We start from the raw sequence: 18,958 nt of genomic DNA on the forward strand, positions 1-18,958 counted from the left end.
TAGGTCAGGACACCTCCCATCGAAATTTTGTGAGACGAGACGAAAAGCGTGGTAGGACAGCGGCACCACGGTGTATGTGTAACTCTGCACGTAGCGCTTCTCCTGACGGGAGCTGAAGACCAGCCCACTCCAACAGATGGCGAGCACTGTCCCGCAGCAGCGTGGCTGAGTCAGAGACACCGAAAAGTATATGTGCAGTCAACTTTAGCAAGGCATCTTTTTTTTTTGAGCTGACCAGACCTGCGACTTGAGCCTTGGATTGGAGCTTCATTTATTTATTTTTGGACTGAAGGATCCGTTTACTTCTATCAAGATGTTCGAGTATCGGTAAATATTCACGCATGGGATCATCGTTTTTTGCAGCTGGAAGTAGTAGTAGTAGTGTTTAATGTCCGTCGGTGTTTACAGCACGCAGCCTGCGTCATATGGGGGCAATGAAAGCGTTAAAACATTAGGATGGTTTGAATGACCTGATCGTCCTCATTCATACGAGGATCGATCAGTTGGTTATCTTCCGTCATCATCGGAACGTGGGATGCTTCCGCCGATCAGCGTGACGACTACGCACACATAGCGGTGCTTTTAATTTGAAAATCTCTCGAATTCCAGGTTGTCAATAAGAATATAGATCGTTGTTGTTGTCGGAAAGGTTATAGTCATTGAAATATATACTCAACAAATAATTAGTTTGCCACAAATACAATGTGAGGAACAGTATAGACCCATTAAATCAGTGTTGTATTAACAATAGTCATGCATTATTGTGATGTATTTTATTTTATTTTGATATTCTGCCTACATGCTGTGCCACTGTGAGTTCATGGGAATAGGTTAATGAGGTGAGTTATTATCCCCGCTCCCCCGCAGTGGACCTAACCCATCCCATCTGGCCCATAACCTCACGAGGTTCTCCCAGGGAAAGAAGGTACTGGTCCATGCGGAGGGGGAGAGCTCACTCTGAGAGCCCACTCTCGCTTCTCTCTCTGCGGGGGAGGGGCGAAGACGTGGCAGTCTTTCCTCAGCGCATTCGGGAACTTTCCCTTAAGCTCTGCAGAGACCCCCAATAATGATATTTATGATGACGAGCTTCAGTATTTACAGTGATTAGCATTCTCACGATGCGTGTGAGTAACAATGTTGACTTATACTTTTATATATATCTATATATATATATCTATATACATATAGATATATATATAGATATATATAGATATAGATATAGATATAGCCTGGAAATGATTGCATTTGAACAACAAAAAGAACCTACATTGATGTAAGTTTCAACTGTATTAGCCCAAAGCAGTCCTAAAGCAGTACTAGGTATACATCCCAGACCTCAGCAAGGACAGTTTTATTAAGGAAATGTCAGGGGCAACTGGGCAAGCATTCACAGGGATTATCCATTATGAGTTGCTAGGTTCTGGCTGTCCCCTCAGGTCTTCTGAGCCCATTCATGTCCATTCATTATGAGGACTTCACTCAACGTTGCAAAAAAATCATTTTGACTGGAATGAGAGAACATCCATCCCCTGGAGACTTGTGTCATACTAGTGTTTACAATTATGATACCCATAAACCTTTAGTACAATAACTATGTAATAATATATATATATATATATATATATATATATATATATATAATTATGATAACTATAAAACTCTGTCCCTCCGCTATAGGCCTACTATTTCTAAACACAGGAGAACCGACTGGTACCTAACGTCATATATGATAAAACAATCTAACCCTATAGCGGATTGCTTTATGGTACATCATGCTTGTGGAGACACAGTGTGCTCATGGCTTAGCTGGGTCCTGCATGTCCTTCTGCATGAGAGCCTTGGCTGACAGGACCTTCTTTCTTTCATTGACTTTCATTAAAGAGTCAGGACTTGTCTGGGAGGGACCTGCCCCAGCCTGTGGGTAAGGGTGGCTGGTTAAGGCAACACATAGAGGAGGTAGCCACAGGCTGCCCACTTATGCATTCATTTGTGACCTTTACTTTGTGTGTGTGTGTGTGTGTGTGCGTTGTACTGAGGTGTGTGTCTGTGTGTGTGTGTGTGTGTGTGTGTGTGTGTGTGTGTGTGTGTGTGTGTGTGTGTGTGTGCGTGCACACGTGTGCGTGTGTAAAATCCAACCAATACGTGACCTGTTATTGCGTCTTTAAATAATGGAAAAAATGATGTAAATACAACTCGGGCTTTCTCATATGGGCATTGAATATGGCCACTTTATGTGAAAGGAGTTATTTTTGAATGTAAGTTGTGCTGATGTTTTATTTCTCAGAACAGTTTTCTTAGTTTAGCCCAGTGTGTGGTTGGAGCGGATGTTTTAAGGTAGTTGTTATTACTGCAGGCAGTGGCAGGGCAACCTCAGGACCCAAGGCTTCAATTTGTGATGTCACTAAAGTGACCAGATGTTGGGGAGCCTCCCTGTTCATTAGAACAGAGAGTTTCATACGCTACGTTACTGCCTACCCTGTGCTGTTACACATGTTCAAACTCCTCAAACTTCGGGCAACAATGTCCATTTTATTTTCCATTTTATTATAAATAGGAAATATTTCATTCCTACTTTTCATTCCTACGTTAGCTTATATGTTGGCTTAATGGAGTTGCCGTCAACCGATCCAAACAAGAAATAAAACTCACAAGATCATTTTTGAACACCTACTGTAACTGCGTTATAATGCAACTGGTTTGTATTAGAATTTTCACTTGTATGTATGTAAGTATGAATAGTGTTTGTATTTCTTATATTGCCCAAATACGTGTGACATTCATATCATATAATTGAGCAGTTTGAAGCACCACCACTTGCCTACAGTGTGGTTCAACAGATAAAGCAGAGCCTCTATGTATTCACATCACCTCTAGCCATTGACTAAGATAGTTTACGTCAATTCTGCAAAGAACGTGAACCCTGTCAATCAAAAGTATTTTCCGAATTTCATTTTTCTGTCAAATAACGTTTGAATATCTACAATATTTCAGATTATTCAAAATTACGCTTCCTCACTTCCTGCCTGATGTGTCCCTTTTCTCTTACCATCCGCAAAACTCTTCATGCCTTTGCACTTGACTCGCCCACTCTCTCTCCCCTGCTCTCTGTCAATGGCACACGCGGCCAGGGCTGAACCAGCGTAACCAGGGCGTTATATTTGGCCTGGTGTGGTGGGTGGCAAGCTGTAGCTTGATAGGAATTACAGATATCCTGCAGTTGATGTCAATCTGGCCCAATGGCCCTATCACTCCATCTCCTTTTCAAAATTCAAAGCCCTCTTTTCTTAGTTTTTCTTCCCCTCGTCCTTTCGGCCCTTGAGCGCACGCTGTTTTGCTTTATTGCTGCGTCACAGTCGTTTTGTATCCAACTTTTAGATGATTTGTTTTACTTGGCTTGTATGGTCGGAGGTGCAAAGTGTGGTCCTCCAAAATACTGTAATGACATTCAGCCTCAACAAACAAACAGAAACATCTGTTTCTAATCGACCGAAAAGGAATTTGGTCACAATGCAATGCAGTAGCATTGTTTTGTCTGTTATTTTGGATTCAGCAAACAAGCATTAACAAAAATAGCCAAATTCATGCATAGAAAATTGTAATTGGAAACAATTTTTAATATTTGCGCGTCTGTCTGTCTGTACCATATTCAGGATGAGACTGCAGTTTTCGTTATGTATTTTCCTGAGCATCCTCTTGAAGTCCCTCTCAGCCCACAGTGACTTCTACACCTCAATCGGTAAGATCAGAAAATAGATATAAGTGTACATGCAGGTATATCTGTGCATGTACAGTGCAATGTCCTGGATTCACTTTAGATTTAATGGAGTCATCTATTGATATGAAATGGTACTGCTCTGTGTGTGTGTGTGTGTGTGTGTGTGTGTGTGTGTGTGTGTGTGTGTGTGTGTGTGTGTGTGTGTGTGTCCTTCAGGTCACATGACAGACCTGCTGTTCACAGAGAAGGATATGGTCACTTCTCTCAAGGAATACATCAGAGTGGAGGAGAACAAGCTGGAGCAGGTCAAACGGTACTACATGCACGCACACACATACACACACTCCAACACACACATACACATATTTGTGTACACGTGTCAATTAACAAAGAAGAGAGGCCCGGTCAAGCACATTTACATGAACACACACACAAATAGATGCACACATACTGGCACACTTACACCGACACAACCATACATAAATAAACTCCAATCTGCAAATATCTATTTGCTATTCCATGGTCACTGGTCAGATGCTTTTATCCAAGGTGACTTGTTTTCGTTAATGAGCAGGTTGACATTATGCATCTCCAGCCGCCCCAGCATCAACACTATATGACCCCTAACTGGACCCCCCCCCCCCCCCCCCCTCTCCATCAGGTGGGCCAATCAGCTGGACTCCCTGTCCGTCACGGCCGTCCAGGACCCAGAGGGATTCCTGGGCCACCCGGTCAACGCCTTCAAGCTGATGAAGAGGCTGAACACGGAGTGGGGCGAGCTGGAGACCCTGGTGCTCAGTGACACCACCGAAGGTCAGTGTCACCCCCGTGGGGAGGAAAACGCCACCACCCGGACCCAGATGGGTGGGTGGGTGGATGGGTGATGGATGGGTGGGTGGATGGGTGATGGATGGGTGGATGGGTGATGGATGGATGGATTGGTGATGGATGGGTGGATGGGTGATGGATGGGTGGATGTGTGGATGGGTGTATTGGTGTGTCACACGACACAGATGTTTGAACGAGGAGAGGAGAAAGCTATAGAGACAGTAAACAGTGTGAAAGTGGAGGAACCCAACGTTTAGAGTGAGAGGGTCAATATACATTTTGAAGGACTAAAATGAACAATTTTAAAGACGGGGATGACTTGGAGGCTGTCTTGTGTAACTGACATATGAATGTATTGGATTCAAATTGGGGGGGGGGTTTCACGTTTTTTGTACAGGGGATATTTAAAGGCAAAACATTCTCTTTAAGACACACAATGCATGTCAGCCATGCATTATAAAAAAAGAGCAAATGTTTAATTTGTGATCGTGTCGGATGCTGTCTCATCCACATCCCACACAAACGGCATGTCCATCGATGACTGGATTTGACCAGACCAGTAGAGATCGAATCTGACAGTGATACAAAAAACAACAACAATGTTCCATCTGGAGGACGGGTACTTGTCGACAGTATGCTAGTCTGATCCAGGGCGATAGTTAATCTGCTACATGGTCCCCCCCCCCCTCCCGCTCATCCTGCGTCCAGCCTTCATCTCCAACCTGACCATGCAGCGCAAGCACTTCCCCACTGAGGACGACCAGACGGGGGCGGCCAAGGCTCTGCTGCGACTGCAGGACACGTACCATCTGGACACCAACACCATCTCCACCGGCAACCTGCCTGGTGAGTAGGCCTCAGCAGCACACAAGTGCACACACACATGCATGCATGCACGCACGCATGCACGCACGCACACACACACACGCACACACACACACATACATGCACACACACATACACACGCATGCACGCACGCACACACACATACACACACACACACACACATGCACACACGCACACACACATGCACACACACACACACACACACACACGCATGCACACACGCACGCACGCACACACACACACACACACACACACACATCACTGCTGCTGCTGGATGAAAAGCTCCTGGAAAAATATAGGAAAAAAAATCTTGTTTTCTTTTTCTTTTTTCCCCTCTTTTAATTCCGTGACATTTTTTTCCTTCTCCACGTTTTCTCTGCTTTTCTCCACATTCCATTTCTTGATTGTCTTCTTCTTTCTCCTCATCGTCGGCATCCCAATGACAACCATCCCCTTCATCGTCGCTACTGTATATTCATCACCATCATCCTCATCACCTTCATCGTCATCATCATCATCATCATCAACATCACCTCCACCTCCATCACCATCACATTCATCACCACCGCCTTACATCGTCCTCCACCACCACCGTGGGCACCTTCACCACCACCGTGGCCTTCATCACCGTGGCCAACGCCGCCAGGGGTGACGTATAAGAGCCCCATGACGGTGGAGGACTGCTACGAGCTGGGCAAGATCGCCTACGCAGACTCGGACTACTACCACACGGAGCTGTGGATGAGCCAAGCCCTGCAGCAGCTGGACCTGGCTGAGGAGTCCACCATCGACAAGGTGACCGTGCTGGACTACCTCAGTTACGCCACCTACCAGCAGGGGGAGCTGGAGAGAGCGCTGGAGTTCACCAAGAGGCTGCTCACGCTGGGTGAGTCTGACACCAAGTCAACAAGACGTGTGGTTTTTTTTTTCATTTCTTTTTTTTATATATTTATATTAGGATGAAATGACATGACATGGATGATACCAAATAGGTATTTATCACTGAGGAGTTCAGTGACAACATGGTTTATTCTAAACATTGGTCATGGTCAATGTAGCCAGACCCGAGGAGAGAGTCATGCCAGATCACCACTGGTTATGTAACCAGTGCGCGGTGTCTTCTGTCCCTGTTGGATGTTATTTCAGGGCTTGACTGAAAAAGTTGTTATTATATTATGTACTTGGTCCATATTTTTTCCCCAGATGTTTGGCTCATATTTAATACACCACTGAATGAGGGAAAGAAATGGTCACTGAATAACTGGAAAGAGCTCCAGGGATCTCTGTATAGTCGAAAAACAGAAAGCTCACAAAAGATATTCCCCGACCACATCACAAATGTGCCGGTTATCTTATCTTATCACCACCGACATGTTTAGTTTACTAAAGATAAAACATTTCAAAAATGATAATAACTATTTAACACTGTAATAATTAATGAGATGAGACGATTGTGTATTAAATAAAACAGCATCCAATAATGTTTGACATTAATGTTTTCCTTTTCTTTAATATATATATATATATGTGTGTATGTATAAAATCGTCTCCAGATTCGGAGCACCAGCGCGGCCGGGGGAACCTGAAGTACTTTGAGTTCCAGATGCTGAAGCAGAGGAGCGACGAGGAGGAGGCCGCCCAGAAACACCGGGACGAGGGGACGACCCAAACAGAGGAGAAGCCCAAGAAGAAAGGCTTCAAGGAGCCCATCCCCGAGAGGAAGATGTACGAGAAGCTGTGTCGGGGCGAGGGCATCCGGATGGTGAGGCCCCCCCCCTCCTTCCACGTTCAAGTTGACACCGCTTGACCCATCGCCATTTTGCATTCGTTCGTCCTTCTGATGCAACGTTTTTGAACTGAATCTTTATCCGCACACAGACGCCGCGCCGACAGAGCCGGCTCTTCTGCCGTTACTACGACAACCACCGCAACCCCATGTACCTGCTGAGTCCGGTGAAACAGGAGGATGAGTGGGACCGGCCCTACATCGTCCGCTACCACGACATCATCTCCCACAGCGAGATCGAGAAGGTCAAGAGCCTGGCCAAGCCCAGGGTAAGGGACCGTCCGTCTTGTGTCTTCTCATGTAAGCTGCCCTGGTGCCACGAATAGACCAGAATAGAGTTTCACCCAACGATATATACAATAGAAACTCTGCATAAATAAAGCTGCTAGCAGTTAGCAGGTTAACCAAGTCATGGTTCAATGATGCATGCATTGAGTTTGTCTTAATGGAAATTGAAATGTATTTTAGTTATTTTATTTCGATGCCGCGGGTCTAGAACGGTATTGCCCGTAAACTCATTACAAGCGCATCAAGTGGCATGAGCACAGATACACACATGCACAAGCACAAAGCGCACACACACACATACACACACACACACACACACAGATGGGTTGAACATGTCCCTGGCTCCACAGCTGCGCAGGGCCACTATTTCCAACCCAATCACCGGCATATTGGAGACCGCTCCATACCGGATCAGCAAAAGGTAAGGCTAGGAGGAAAGGGGGGCGGGGAGCAAGGGGAGAGGAGGAGAGGCTAATCTTGTATAAATATATATATATATATATATATATGATGTATTTATCTCAGCCCCTCCCACCCCTTCTCCTGTCTTCGCCGATCCGGGCCACGTAGCGACGCATTGACCTCACAGCACGTGTCCTTTCCTGCTTTTAACAAAACCTCTGACGCCATGGAGCAAAAGAAAAGAGGGAACGGAAAGTGCAAGCGACATCATGTCTGATTGGTTTACGTACCTTCCGGTGGACAGAAATTGGTTCTTCTGGTGGTTTTCTTGGAGCAGGCGGTGCTGCTGACACCCAGTAAAAGAGATTTTGTAGCTGTACTACAAAACAAATTTACCAAGTGGAGGTTGGCTACTGATCTGTAAGAAAGTCCAAAAAATTGATTACGGTGGATGCACTGTAGATTTAATGTTATTTAGTTAATGTAAGGCCATTGTAAAATCACAACCAAAAATCATTATCATAATTAATTCATTATCATCATCATCATCATCAAAAAGCATCAAGAACAAAAACCAACGCAACCTTTTTCTCAGAGATAAAGTTCCATTGAAGCAACAGTGACCGCATCTGCTCTTCTTCTTCTCTCTCTCTCTCTCTTTCCTTGCCTATCCTCGTCCTCTCTGTATTCCTGTGTGTTGCCTCCCCGCGCCGTCCTCTGTGGTGTCCTGAGCTAGTTAAGGCGTGCTACGGTGCATGACCCCCTAACCGGGAAACTGACCACGGCCCGGTACAGAGTCTCCAAGAGGTAAGAGGTCACAGGTCACCGGTCAGAGCAGCTCCTCTGCATCGCCTCGCCCGTTGTTATCCGTGGATGGAAGCCAACACCTACGGCGTGAATTCATCAGGCATGCTGCACCATATATAACACTCAGGCACTCTACTGGTCGAATCCAGCCATCCATGGAAATACCGTTTCTGTGGGATGTGGATAAGACCACGTCCAACACCGATTACAAATGAAACATTTGTATTTTTTCTATCATGCATGGCTGATATTTCTCGGGTCATATTTTGGGGTGAAGTTGCAATGGAAAGCTTTCAACGTTTCGAGCTGTTGTTGAAGCGTTGGACTCTGTTTGACCTGGTTATGTCCTCTGGAATTATCATAAGCACTTTTTTCCAAGGCTCCAAAAAACGACGAGCTTTCAACGTGGCTGCTCACTCCCTCTCTCACAAGCTTCTCCTGTTACTACAAAAGTTCATGGGGGGACGTAAGCGTGTTACAGATGCATGCATGCACTGCGCGAGTGCGCTATTTCTCATCTATTTCCCCATCTCAGATTTAAGACTCCTGCAAAGCTCCAAGGAATTAAACCTTTATGGAAGTTTATTATTATAACACATTCCCAAATTGACTCCCACAATGCATTGTGAGGCTTTATGCAAACTGTTTATAGAAGCTCTGGCATGTGAGTCAACAATGTAGCTTGTAAAGTGCATGAGTTATGATACAGAGTTATGAGCAGATACTTTGGCGATCGTACGGCAATAAAAGTGAGCTTCACCCCCAGCCACATAGTCCTCGGTCTGATTTAGTATGCTCCCACAACTCCGTCGTCCAGATCCGGCCACAGTTTTATTTGACTTGTGTCTTGACACTTTTACAGTAACCGTTGACTGGTCGGCACTGCCAAGCTTAACCCAGAAATGACACAGTAATCCTTTGGAGTCCGCGGCCTTGTATCCTCACTTGAAAGGGTTCTTTGCTGAAACCCTGTCAGGAAATCATTCAGTAAGACCCGAGTGCTAGACTGTCAGAGGGGGGGGGGGGGGGGGGGGTGTCTGCCCTTTTGATGAAAGGTGTCTGGTGTAAAGGAGAGGGGAGGCTACCTCTGTGACACTAGTGGTAGTTACTACTAGAGAGCCATGCTGTAGTCCTCTGAGTCCATTTGTGATGCCCTGCCTCCCTCGAGGCCCTCCATGGTTGTACACATTGGGCATTGTTAAAGTTGTGCCACGTGCGTTCCTTCTGTGACATTCTGTGTATCCTCAGCCGATAGGAGATTCTGTATCCTGGGCCGTCGTCTATAGTTTGTCCTTCTCTTATGGATAAACATCATGCGTTGTATTTCCGCAATTTCCTAATGTAATTTCATTGAGTAGGCTTGACTAAGCATGACGATTTCTTTCTGCATGTTTTCCGTTTCGTTCTCCAGCTCAGATCTTTAGCGCCATCTTGTGGACGTTAACCCGCAATGCATGTGACACATATTGTTTCCTACCAGCGCCTGGCTGACTGGCTACGATGACCCGCTGATCGATAAGATTAATCAGAGGATTGAAGATCTCACCGGGCTGGAGATGGACACTGCAGAAGAGATGCAGGTAGAACTCAACTTTGTGTTTGGAAAAATACACTAAAATACTAATATTGATTATATGTATTAGCATTTCATAAAACCATGTATATAGTTAATCACACACACACACACACACACACACACACATATATATATATATATATATAGAAATATGTGTGTGTGTAAAGCATTTGTCATGTACATTGCATTTAAATCACATTTATTCTTGGTTTTCACCCTTTTAGGTTGCAAACTATGGCGTTGGAGGTCAATATGAACCACACTTTGACTTTGGAAGGGTAGGAACTGATGACTAAACCTGACGACACCTTTCTGTAATCATTCTTTGTTGTTGAGCTGTGAGTGTAACCTTTAACCTGGTCTGGCCTCGGCAGAAAGACGAACCGGACGCATTCAAAGAGCTGGGCACGGGGAACCGCGTGGCCACGTGGCTCTTCTACGTGAGTGTGTTCAGTATGCTGCTCTTTGTTTCTTCACAGATATCGGTTCACTGTTCTCCTTGTGAGTTATTACCGTTGTCAAACTATTTATTTATTTCTTGATAAAATGATTCATCATACTGTAAGGATGATACTTTTTTTCATCATTCATTTTCTGATCGTTTTGGCACTTGGTTTCATTTTTATCTTTTATTTCATGCCCCCCCCCCCCCTCGAGTGGATATGAGGAGATTTGAGCGCATCCAGCTGTAGTTGCATAAAGTGGAAAGTTCCGAGTTCACAAAGTAAAAGTCTGGGCTTCTTTATCACAGCTCCGCACTCCTCCTGTGCTGGTGGGTCAGTCACTCAGTCATTCCACCCCTGGCAGGAATTAATGAACCAGTCAGATGGTCCGACTATAAAACCGGCGAGCCATGAAAACCTTATCAATTCCACCTCCTGCATGCATCGAAGGTTTAAGTGTTGTCCCCGTCATTTCCCTGTGTGCTGCAGATGACTGACGTGGCAGCAGGGGGCGCTACCGTGTTTCCAGACGTAGGAGCAGCCGTATGGCCCAAGAAGGTACCAAGAGGATGCCCATTTTTGTCCTTACCCCGACTTGATTAGTATTGTAACATATTGAATAAATCATTAATTCAAAATTGTACAACTCCCGGTCAAATGTATATTGTGTGTGTGTGTGTGTGTGTGTGTGTGTGTGTGTGTGTGTGTGTGTGTGTGTGTGTGTGTGTGTGTGTGTGTGTGTGTGTGTGTGTGTGTGTGCGTGTGTGTGTGTGCAGGGAACTGCAGTGTTCTGGTACAACCTGTTTGCCAGCGGGGAGGGAGACTACAGCACGCGGCACGCAGCATGCCCAGTGCTGGTGGGGAACAAGTGGGGTAAGTCCAGAGCCATGGTTAAAATGGATCAGAAATAGCATAGGATATTATCTACTATGATTGTGGTTGTGTTCCTGAGAAACACTCTTTTACCTTGACCAAAACCACACGTTACTGCATTTATTTCGACCTCAGCTCATAGGATCTTAATTAGTCATCTGAAATGAGTCGCCATGTGTACAGTAGTAGTTTTGTTTTTTTCATTGGGAATGCAATGCGTTACTCTCTCAGCTTCGGAACTCTACCACTAGAGGGCGTAGGTTTCTACTCTCCTCACTATCGCTCTTTGATCGGCCATCCTCGTTATGAAACTCCAACCTACTCCAATAGCGTCCAGCTGCAGATACATTTGAATAAAAGTTGAAAGCGCGACAGCTGGGGTTTTAGGAAAAAAATGGCCAATGTCTTCATTCCTTTATTTAAAGACATTAAATGGTGCAATAGTAACTTCTCCAACAAATCAAACAAAATCAAGTAAAACAGCTTCTCCATCACACTGCTCAATGCATTGCTTATCAATAGTAGGCTATCTATCTATACAGCGATTTACCTAACATCGATATACCTAACAAAACAAGGATATTTGATTTATAGGGTTAGAGAGAGAGAGATATGATGGCTACTATAGGTCTACACAAGATGGTGAAAAATCCTACATTGAAATCCTACATTGTACAACTATTTTGTAGTATACCGGTACATTGTAAAGAGTCTGTTGAAACATTGGTTTCTCAAGGCCTTGTAGTTAAAACAAAACAAAAAAATTCGATCTATTTGCAAAATATCGCATAATGTTTTTTGGAGCCTCATAATTGTAGTTGAAAAAATGTCCGGCGTAAATGAAAACCAACCATATGAGGGAACGGTTTATTGTCAAAGTTGACAAAAGTGGAGCAGGAAGCACTACTGAAACGTTACCAGTGGACTGTGCCCGATACCGCTGACACCCTGGCCAGGGGCGCAGCAGGCAGCCCTGCTCTGGTAAGTTCCGTAGAGCTCCCTACTCCAATATAACGCGAACGTTCGATTGGTATTTATAGGTGCTCAAACGGATAGTGGTTCAGTAAGGGTGCTCGATTATAATTTTTTTTTTTCGGTGGGGGGGAGGGAGGGGGATATTACCATCGAGTCACGGCACTTTATTAGCCTATTATGAAATGTGAAATCCATTCTTTGTCAAATTAGTCATATCTTTCAATATTTTATAACGGCCGGGAGGTCTCATGGGAAATGGAACGTTCGAGTAGCATCCAGCTGCAGCGCTGGATATATCTATATATTATAATATATATTATTTTAAAAAATAACATTATTTTATTGAAATTTAACAAGAAAAATTAACGTTGAAAAACTTGACGTGGGCAGCTAAGGGCCGCATGTGACACCGAAAATGTCGAAAAAACAACAACGACCTGACACACCACAGGCCCCGTCAGCACGTCCTGTAGTCCTGTCATGGATGTCATTGGATACCAATTAGTGGCGACGCCGCGCTCACCATTTATGATTTCCGGTGTTATACGTATCACAAATCGTGATACGATGTTTCACGATTTGTGATTTTAATGATGGAGTTTTACGATTTTCAATTTCATGGCGGATTTAGGCCTACTATTAAATACGAACGAGTCATTCATCAGACACTTTTATCAAAATCCATTTGCAGTGAGTTACAACTCATGCCCTCATGTGGCCGGTGCGATACGACATACCCACACACAGGTAGCCCGGGGACATTAGTGGACCGATTGTAAACGATGACATGTTTTTGCGTGTCCCCTTCTGCTTCTCAGTATCAAACAAATGGATCCATGAGCGCGGCCAGGAGTGGAGGCGGCCCTGCGATCTGGACCAGTCCAAGTAATAGGGGTGTTTATCACGCCTCCCAGTCCCAGCTCATCGCCATACTGAACTCTCAGACCACCACCACCACAACACACAGAACGATGATGGTTGCCCTCCCCCCGGCCCTCCGGTCACTCCTTCTCCCCTCCGGTCGGCCCGGGACGCGCGGATCGTTGATTTGTTTGTTTGGGTTTCGATGTGCGTTCACCACCAGCAGCGTTTGGGAGTGATGTTGTGGTACTGTTGGCGGATGTCTCCTGGGTGAACACCCCCCCTCCCTCCCTCCCCCTCCAGTCTACCACACATGCTGTCCGTGCACTCTGGGTGAACTGTGGTTGTAGAGCCTCTGAGAGATCGCAAGCTCCATCCAGCCTGTTCTTTTCAACGCTCAACAGGTTGCTTCAAGTGTTTTATAATACTCGGATACTCTGATATAGATAATATATTATGTATGATATAAAAACGATTGGATTATGCTTTATGAGAAGGAAAAATAAAATATGAAATAATGTTCCCAATACAAAAACAATGCAGCTAAAGTATATTTTGTTGTTGAACAATTTATGGTTTCCAGAGGCCAAAACCTTGGTATTCTTTATGAAAATCACTACGCGATATGTGAAAGTAGGCGTATGGGTTTACTCCAAAAGTTTAGTTTTTTTGTATTTATATTTTACATTTTCTTTGTGTCACTTGTAAAAATAATTGTCTGTTTGTTTTTGCAATAAAAAAATACTTTTGTGTTGCTAATTTACTGACATTGTCCTGTTGTGTGCGTGTATGTATGTGTGTCTTTATGTGCCAGTGTGTATGTCTGTTGTAATGTGTGTTGGAGAGATATAGACCGAGAGAGAGAGAGAGAGAGTGTGTGTGTGTGTGTGTGTGTGTGTGTGTGTGTGTGTGTGTGTGTGTGTGTGTGTGTGTGTGTGTGTGCACGCGCGCGTCTGTGCCTGGTGTGTGTGAGTGTGTGTGTCCGTTGCGTGTGACAGATATATTGACCATGAGAGTGTGTGTCTGTGTGAGTGAGAGAGTGTCCGTCTGTGTGTGCGTGAGAGATATGGACCGAGAGAGAGAGAGATTGTGTGTGTGTGTGTGTGTGTGTGTGTGTGTGTGTGTGTGTGTGTGTGTGTGTGTGTGTGTGTGTGTGTGTGTGTGTGTGTGTGTGTGTGTGTGTGTTACTGGTTGGGGGCGGTGGGTGTGCAGACTGCGAGTGCACTGTGTTTGCGTCATGCGTCCCGCCAGTACTAATTGCGGGAGTCCGGTGTTCCGCTGCGGCAACTGGGGCCAGACACCACTCGGGTAGGAAGGTTCAGGGAGAGTTGGAGGGGCAGTAAAGAAAAAAAACAAAAGAAAAATAAACTACAAACAAACCAAAGAGAGATTTTTTTTTTTCACAGATCATCGTACCTCACTCTCGCGACAACACCCCCCAGCTGAGCTAAAACCCTGAAGGGTAATATCGATTTGCTGTGTGTGGAGGAACTAAAGCAGGACGCCAGGATGATGACCCAGGTGGAGACCATCGTGCATTACGACAATGGCTACGGCTACGAGGATGAGTACATGCTGCAGGAGGATGAGTGGGACAGGGACATGCTGCTGGACCCCGCCTGGGAGAAACAACAAAGAAAAGTAGGTTGTGAGTTGGTTAAACGCGTACCCTATCACACGATGTATAATGTATATCGTAAACCTGCGTGCTGTAGTTTTTTTTTTAAATTATTATTATTTTCCTTGAAATTCACCGAAAAATAAAATGATTTGTAAAACAGACAAAATAAGAACAAGAACGACGTTCCAAGGATGGTCGTTATTGTGCTTTATAACAATCATATATGGTTTGTATAGTTCCTGGTATGTGGTATGAAGTCAGAGCCCCTGGTGGCTGGTTTGGCTCCATCTGACTGGAGGCGAGGTGGGGGGGGGGGGGGATGCTTTGGGTACCGGCTAACAATAGAAGCTATGAGCGGCTCTCGAGACTGTTGCCATTCCACTGATACGCCCGGAATGCAAACTGTCAACAGATGCTTCTAACACATGATGACGTTCTCGGGATTAGAAAGGATGCTACATCTAATTTTAACCTGTGGAGCGAAGGCATTATAGTAGGTTAATCCAGTGTCCTTGGAGCAGAATTCCTTTGTTGATGGAAACCACACCAAAACACATTGAACCCTCACCAGCAGTTGGTCTGAATATAGGCCCACGAGGCCTACCCGTCCCTGGGTTTTAAATCTGTCCTCAGCATTAATTAAAGTTGTTGCCGTGGAAGGCAATCCCTGACTAAAGCTCCTAAAACAGAATACCACATATTTGTGATAAACCTTCATTGCTAATTAATGTCCCAAGAACATGGTCCATGTAAAAATGTGAACTTTCTGAAAAGCTCAATTGAGTAGGTTTCTACATGCTGCACACTCCTCCATCACATTCAATATCCACCCTACCCCTGTTGGAGACCTTTATTTGACATATTGGAGACATTTCAGCTTTCATCAAAGCATACCATTAATAATTCAATTTCAGTCTCCATGTGACACGCTTCCTGAGTAGGCGTTGGACTTCAGTTAACTCTCAAAGAAACCACAAACAGATTACATTAGAATTCCCGCCATTCTCTCCTTTGCGCGTTGACTCTCTGCGTTTTGATTGGACGAGCCGTTGGTTGACCCTGTCAGCTCTCAAAGGCATCAGGCACTTGTGACAGGGTGACAGGGTGGTCCTCCGAGCTGTATATGATTCATATTGTATATTTAGATCTTATCGTCACACTTGGCAGGGCTGTGGGCTCTGGTTGGATTTAAGAAACACTGGCTGCATTTCTACAGCGGTTCAACACCACATGCACACTGCGGTCTCCTTTGCCCCTCAGGAATTGGCAGGCCTTTGTTCCAAAGCCTCAAATATTCCCCTTTTTAGACAGGCTCCTCCCACAGGGGGGGTCCTTCGGTTCCTAGGTGGCATTGGGATGCCTGTTAGAAGCACTTTGTTTACCCCCCCCCCCACCACCCACCCTCCCTTCGAGAGAGAGACAGATACAGAGCATTGCATTGATGTTCCACAGGGAACTGATGACTCCCCTAAGCAGAGTCATCAATCACTGCCATCACCCACTGACAGTGTCTCACCTAGCATACCAGCTCATTAGAAACCAGTGTTCACAGTGTAGCTCATAGCTCATAGTGTCTCAGAGTGAGTCTACCAAATAGAAACAAACCGACTGGGAGCCTATATGCTACTCATTAGAGCTATGGGTTGCACTGCATCTAGGATAAGCTGGAGGATGAAGGATTCTGAACCGTATCATCAGTCACAGCATCAAATATGGATCAGTAACGATTTGAGATGCGATAATAGCAAATCCTCAGCATCATATGTCACTCTCTTACGTAGGGCCACACAGTTTCAGATACGGAAGGCTTTATTTAATCCCGGGATACTGCATCGGTCGGAATAGCTGTGGTTCAGATAGAAAGGGCTGCGTGCCTTTGTTCTTACAAGCCGATGGGGGCTCATTTAAAGGGTGCAAAGGGAGGAAGTTGGGAGGCAGTGACAAGGGGAAAGATCACGGCGTGTATATAATAGCCCATGTGACATTTCACCTCACACTGTACGTGAAACGTTTTGAGGTTTTTCCTTCCCCGCGTCTATCTTGATGAACACCAGAGATGGCTAAATTTACCCCCTTGTATCAGCTGGAATGTGCAGCGGGGCCTGGCCCCAGCACGGCGTCTCTGTGTGTACCGGGCTGCGGGCCGCCGCGCGCCAGCTCTGTCACAGACCATTGAAAGACGCGTGTAAAAATAGGCAGAGAAAGACAATGATCCAGTCTTGAATTACATGTATCTCCAAATGGCGCGTGGACGGCCACAATGCCGAGGGAAATTGTTGTTGCCGTGAGCCAGGAAAGTTTTAAAAAGACTCGCATTTTCGCTGTAAACTCTTAACCACCGCCACTTTTTTTTAAGAACAAGGTTTCCACCTAAATGACATGTCTGTTTATAAGATTATATCTCAGTACCCGTGATGACCACACCATCACATTGGTATTATTGGAACTACTTTTTAACTAAACACATCATTTCTGCACTTATGATGAGAATACGAGAGCAAGTCTGCATTCTACTTTTGCAGATTGTTGTTTATGATATAAAATACTGCTAGTCATATAATATACTGCTCTTATAAGTGCCAGGAGTTGGTGATAAAAGAGCAGCTTATCTGTCAGACACTGCAGTTGGTTTGCATTCTGCGTAGCCAGGGATCTATGTACTTTAAGAAGCAGACACACAGGCTAAACCTGCTCTGGGGAACTTGTGATTTACTGCTATGATTCGTAGTGTGATGATGATGATGACGATGGTTAATAATATCAGACACTTTATAACATCACAACACCAATACCACTTTCTGATTGACACAGAAGGATGAGGTTCATATGGGGACAATGTAACCTGTCCCATTAGATTGACTCATGGCTGCTGTGTCCTGTTAGACCTTCACAGCCTGGTGCAACTCCCACCTGAGGAAAGCAGGCACACAGATAGAAAACATCGAGGAGGACTTCAGGAACGGCCTGAAGCTCATGCTGCTCCTGGAGGTGATCTCAGGTAAAACAGAATCCACTGTTGACTATAATGATACCACTTATAACAACGGTAATGCTACCGGTAGTACTACTGCTACTGCTCCTGCTACTGCTACTGCTAATACTACTAATCCTAATTATCCTTGTAATAATATTCATACAATAATATTATAATACATACACAAATAATATAATACTATAGTACTAATAATGCAATTAATAACATCAGCATTATAACCATAATATGCATAGTAATACATATTATGACCATAATATATTGTAAATAATAATGTACACATATCTTTTGTTGAGTTTTATTTTCTCTTATGTGTGCAGGAGAGAGGTTACCCAAGCCAGACAGAGGGAAAATGCGTTTTCATAAGATTGCCAATGTGAACAAAGCTCTGGAGTTCATCACAAGCAAGGGGGTGAAGCTGGTTTCCATCGGGGCTGAAGGTACCGGGCCTCCTGTACTGCCTGTTGATGTGATGGAAGAACTACTGATTCAAATAACATCCACTCCTGGTTATAATCATTAGAATACATTTGATTGGTTTGCACTTTACAGCAAAGTGAGAACACATAAAAAAAATTGCAGAAAATAAACACAATGAACGCAATGTTTGTTTAATTATTATTTAGTTATTATTTTGATTGCCATTGTAAATTGTCCATTAGATTCTATAAAAGCCTATTTAGATAAAATCTGTTATTACGATTTAGATGAAGATGATGATGATGATGATGGTGATGATGGTGATGATGATGGTGATGATGATTATCTCCAGTAAAAAACAGAAGGGTAGGAAGAAATGGAGACAAACGGCAGATTGGCTTCTAACTAACTAACTAGCGTGGGAATATGAAGCCAAAACTTTTACTCATCATCATCATAAGGCTTTTATTTTACAGTTAATTAGGAACAAATCCTTCGTTACAGTAACGGCCTGCAAACTGTTAA

The 18,958-nt window shown here is 44.4% G+C and overlaps 2 protein-coding genes across 4 annotated transcripts in view; both read left to right on the forward strand.

The window, feature by feature from the left end:
• Positions 1 to 122: 122 nt before the first annotated feature.
• Positions 123 to 14,154, forward strand: p4ha1b (prolyl 4-hydroxylase, alpha polypeptide I b). 3 transcript variants are annotated; one of them, XM_084471023.1, is made up of 16 exons: positions 123 to 327; positions 3,651 to 3,736; positions 3,932 to 4,028; positions 4,377 to 4,528; positions 5,252 to 5,389; positions 6,036 to 6,275; positions 6,943 to 7,151; positions 7,268 to 7,444; positions 7,814 to 7,884; positions 8,607 to 8,672; positions 10,153 to 10,252; positions 10,473 to 10,526; positions 10,623 to 10,688; positions 11,181 to 11,249; positions 11,468 to 11,564; positions 13,358 to 14,154. In XM_084471023.1, the coding sequence occupies exons 1-16, from the start codon at positions 314 to 316 to the stop codon at positions 13,426 to 13,428; spliced, it is 1,707 nt and encodes a 568-aa protein (XP_084327149.1). In that variant the 5' UTR covers positions 123 to 313; the 3' UTR covers positions 13,429 to 14,154. The 3 variants fall into 3 exon arrangements, with proteins under 3 accessions (XP_084327149.1, XP_084327147.1, XP_084327148.1); XM_084471021.1 differs by lacking the exon at positions 8,607 to 8,672; XM_084471022.1 differs by lacking the exon at positions 7,814 to 7,884 and having other exon boundaries at positions 8,602 to 8,672.
• A 547-nt stretch (positions 14,155 to 14,701) lies between these two features.
• actn2b (actinin, alpha 2b) overlaps positions 14,702 to 18,958 on the forward strand; it is a 21,249-nt gene continuing 16,992 nt past the window's right edge. Inside the window, exons 1-3 of the mRNA XM_084470957.1 lie at positions 14,702 to 15,041; positions 17,905 to 18,019; positions 18,334 to 18,453. Of these exons, the coding sequence (XP_084327083.1) occupies positions 14,910 to 15,041; positions 17,905 to 18,019; positions 18,334 to 18,453 (367 nt within the window). The 5' untranslated portion in view covers positions 14,702 to 14,909. The remainder of the gene's footprint in view (positions 15,042 to 17,904; positions 18,020 to 18,333; positions 18,454 to 18,958) is intronic.

Source organism: Micromesistius poutassou (assembly GCF_964030765.1).
Source record: "Micromesistius poutassou genome assembly, chromosome: 7".
Lineage (NCBI taxonomy): Eukaryota > Metazoa > Chordata > Actinopteri > Gadiformes > Gadidae > Micromesistius > Micromesistius poutassou.

What these genes read in the sequence shown, in the direction of transcription:
- p4ha1b (XM_084471023.1), top strand. An exon ending in GCTCAGTGACACCACCGAAG is followed by an intron (nt 4,529 to 5,251) that starts GTCAGTGTCACC and finishes TCCTGCGTCCAG; the next exon opens with CCTTCATCTCCAACCTGACC. An exon ending in GGGGCGAGGGCATCCGGATG is followed by an intron (nt 7,152 to 7,267) that starts GTGAGGCCCCCC and finishes ATCCGCACACAG; the next exon opens with ACGCCGCGCCGACAGAGCCG.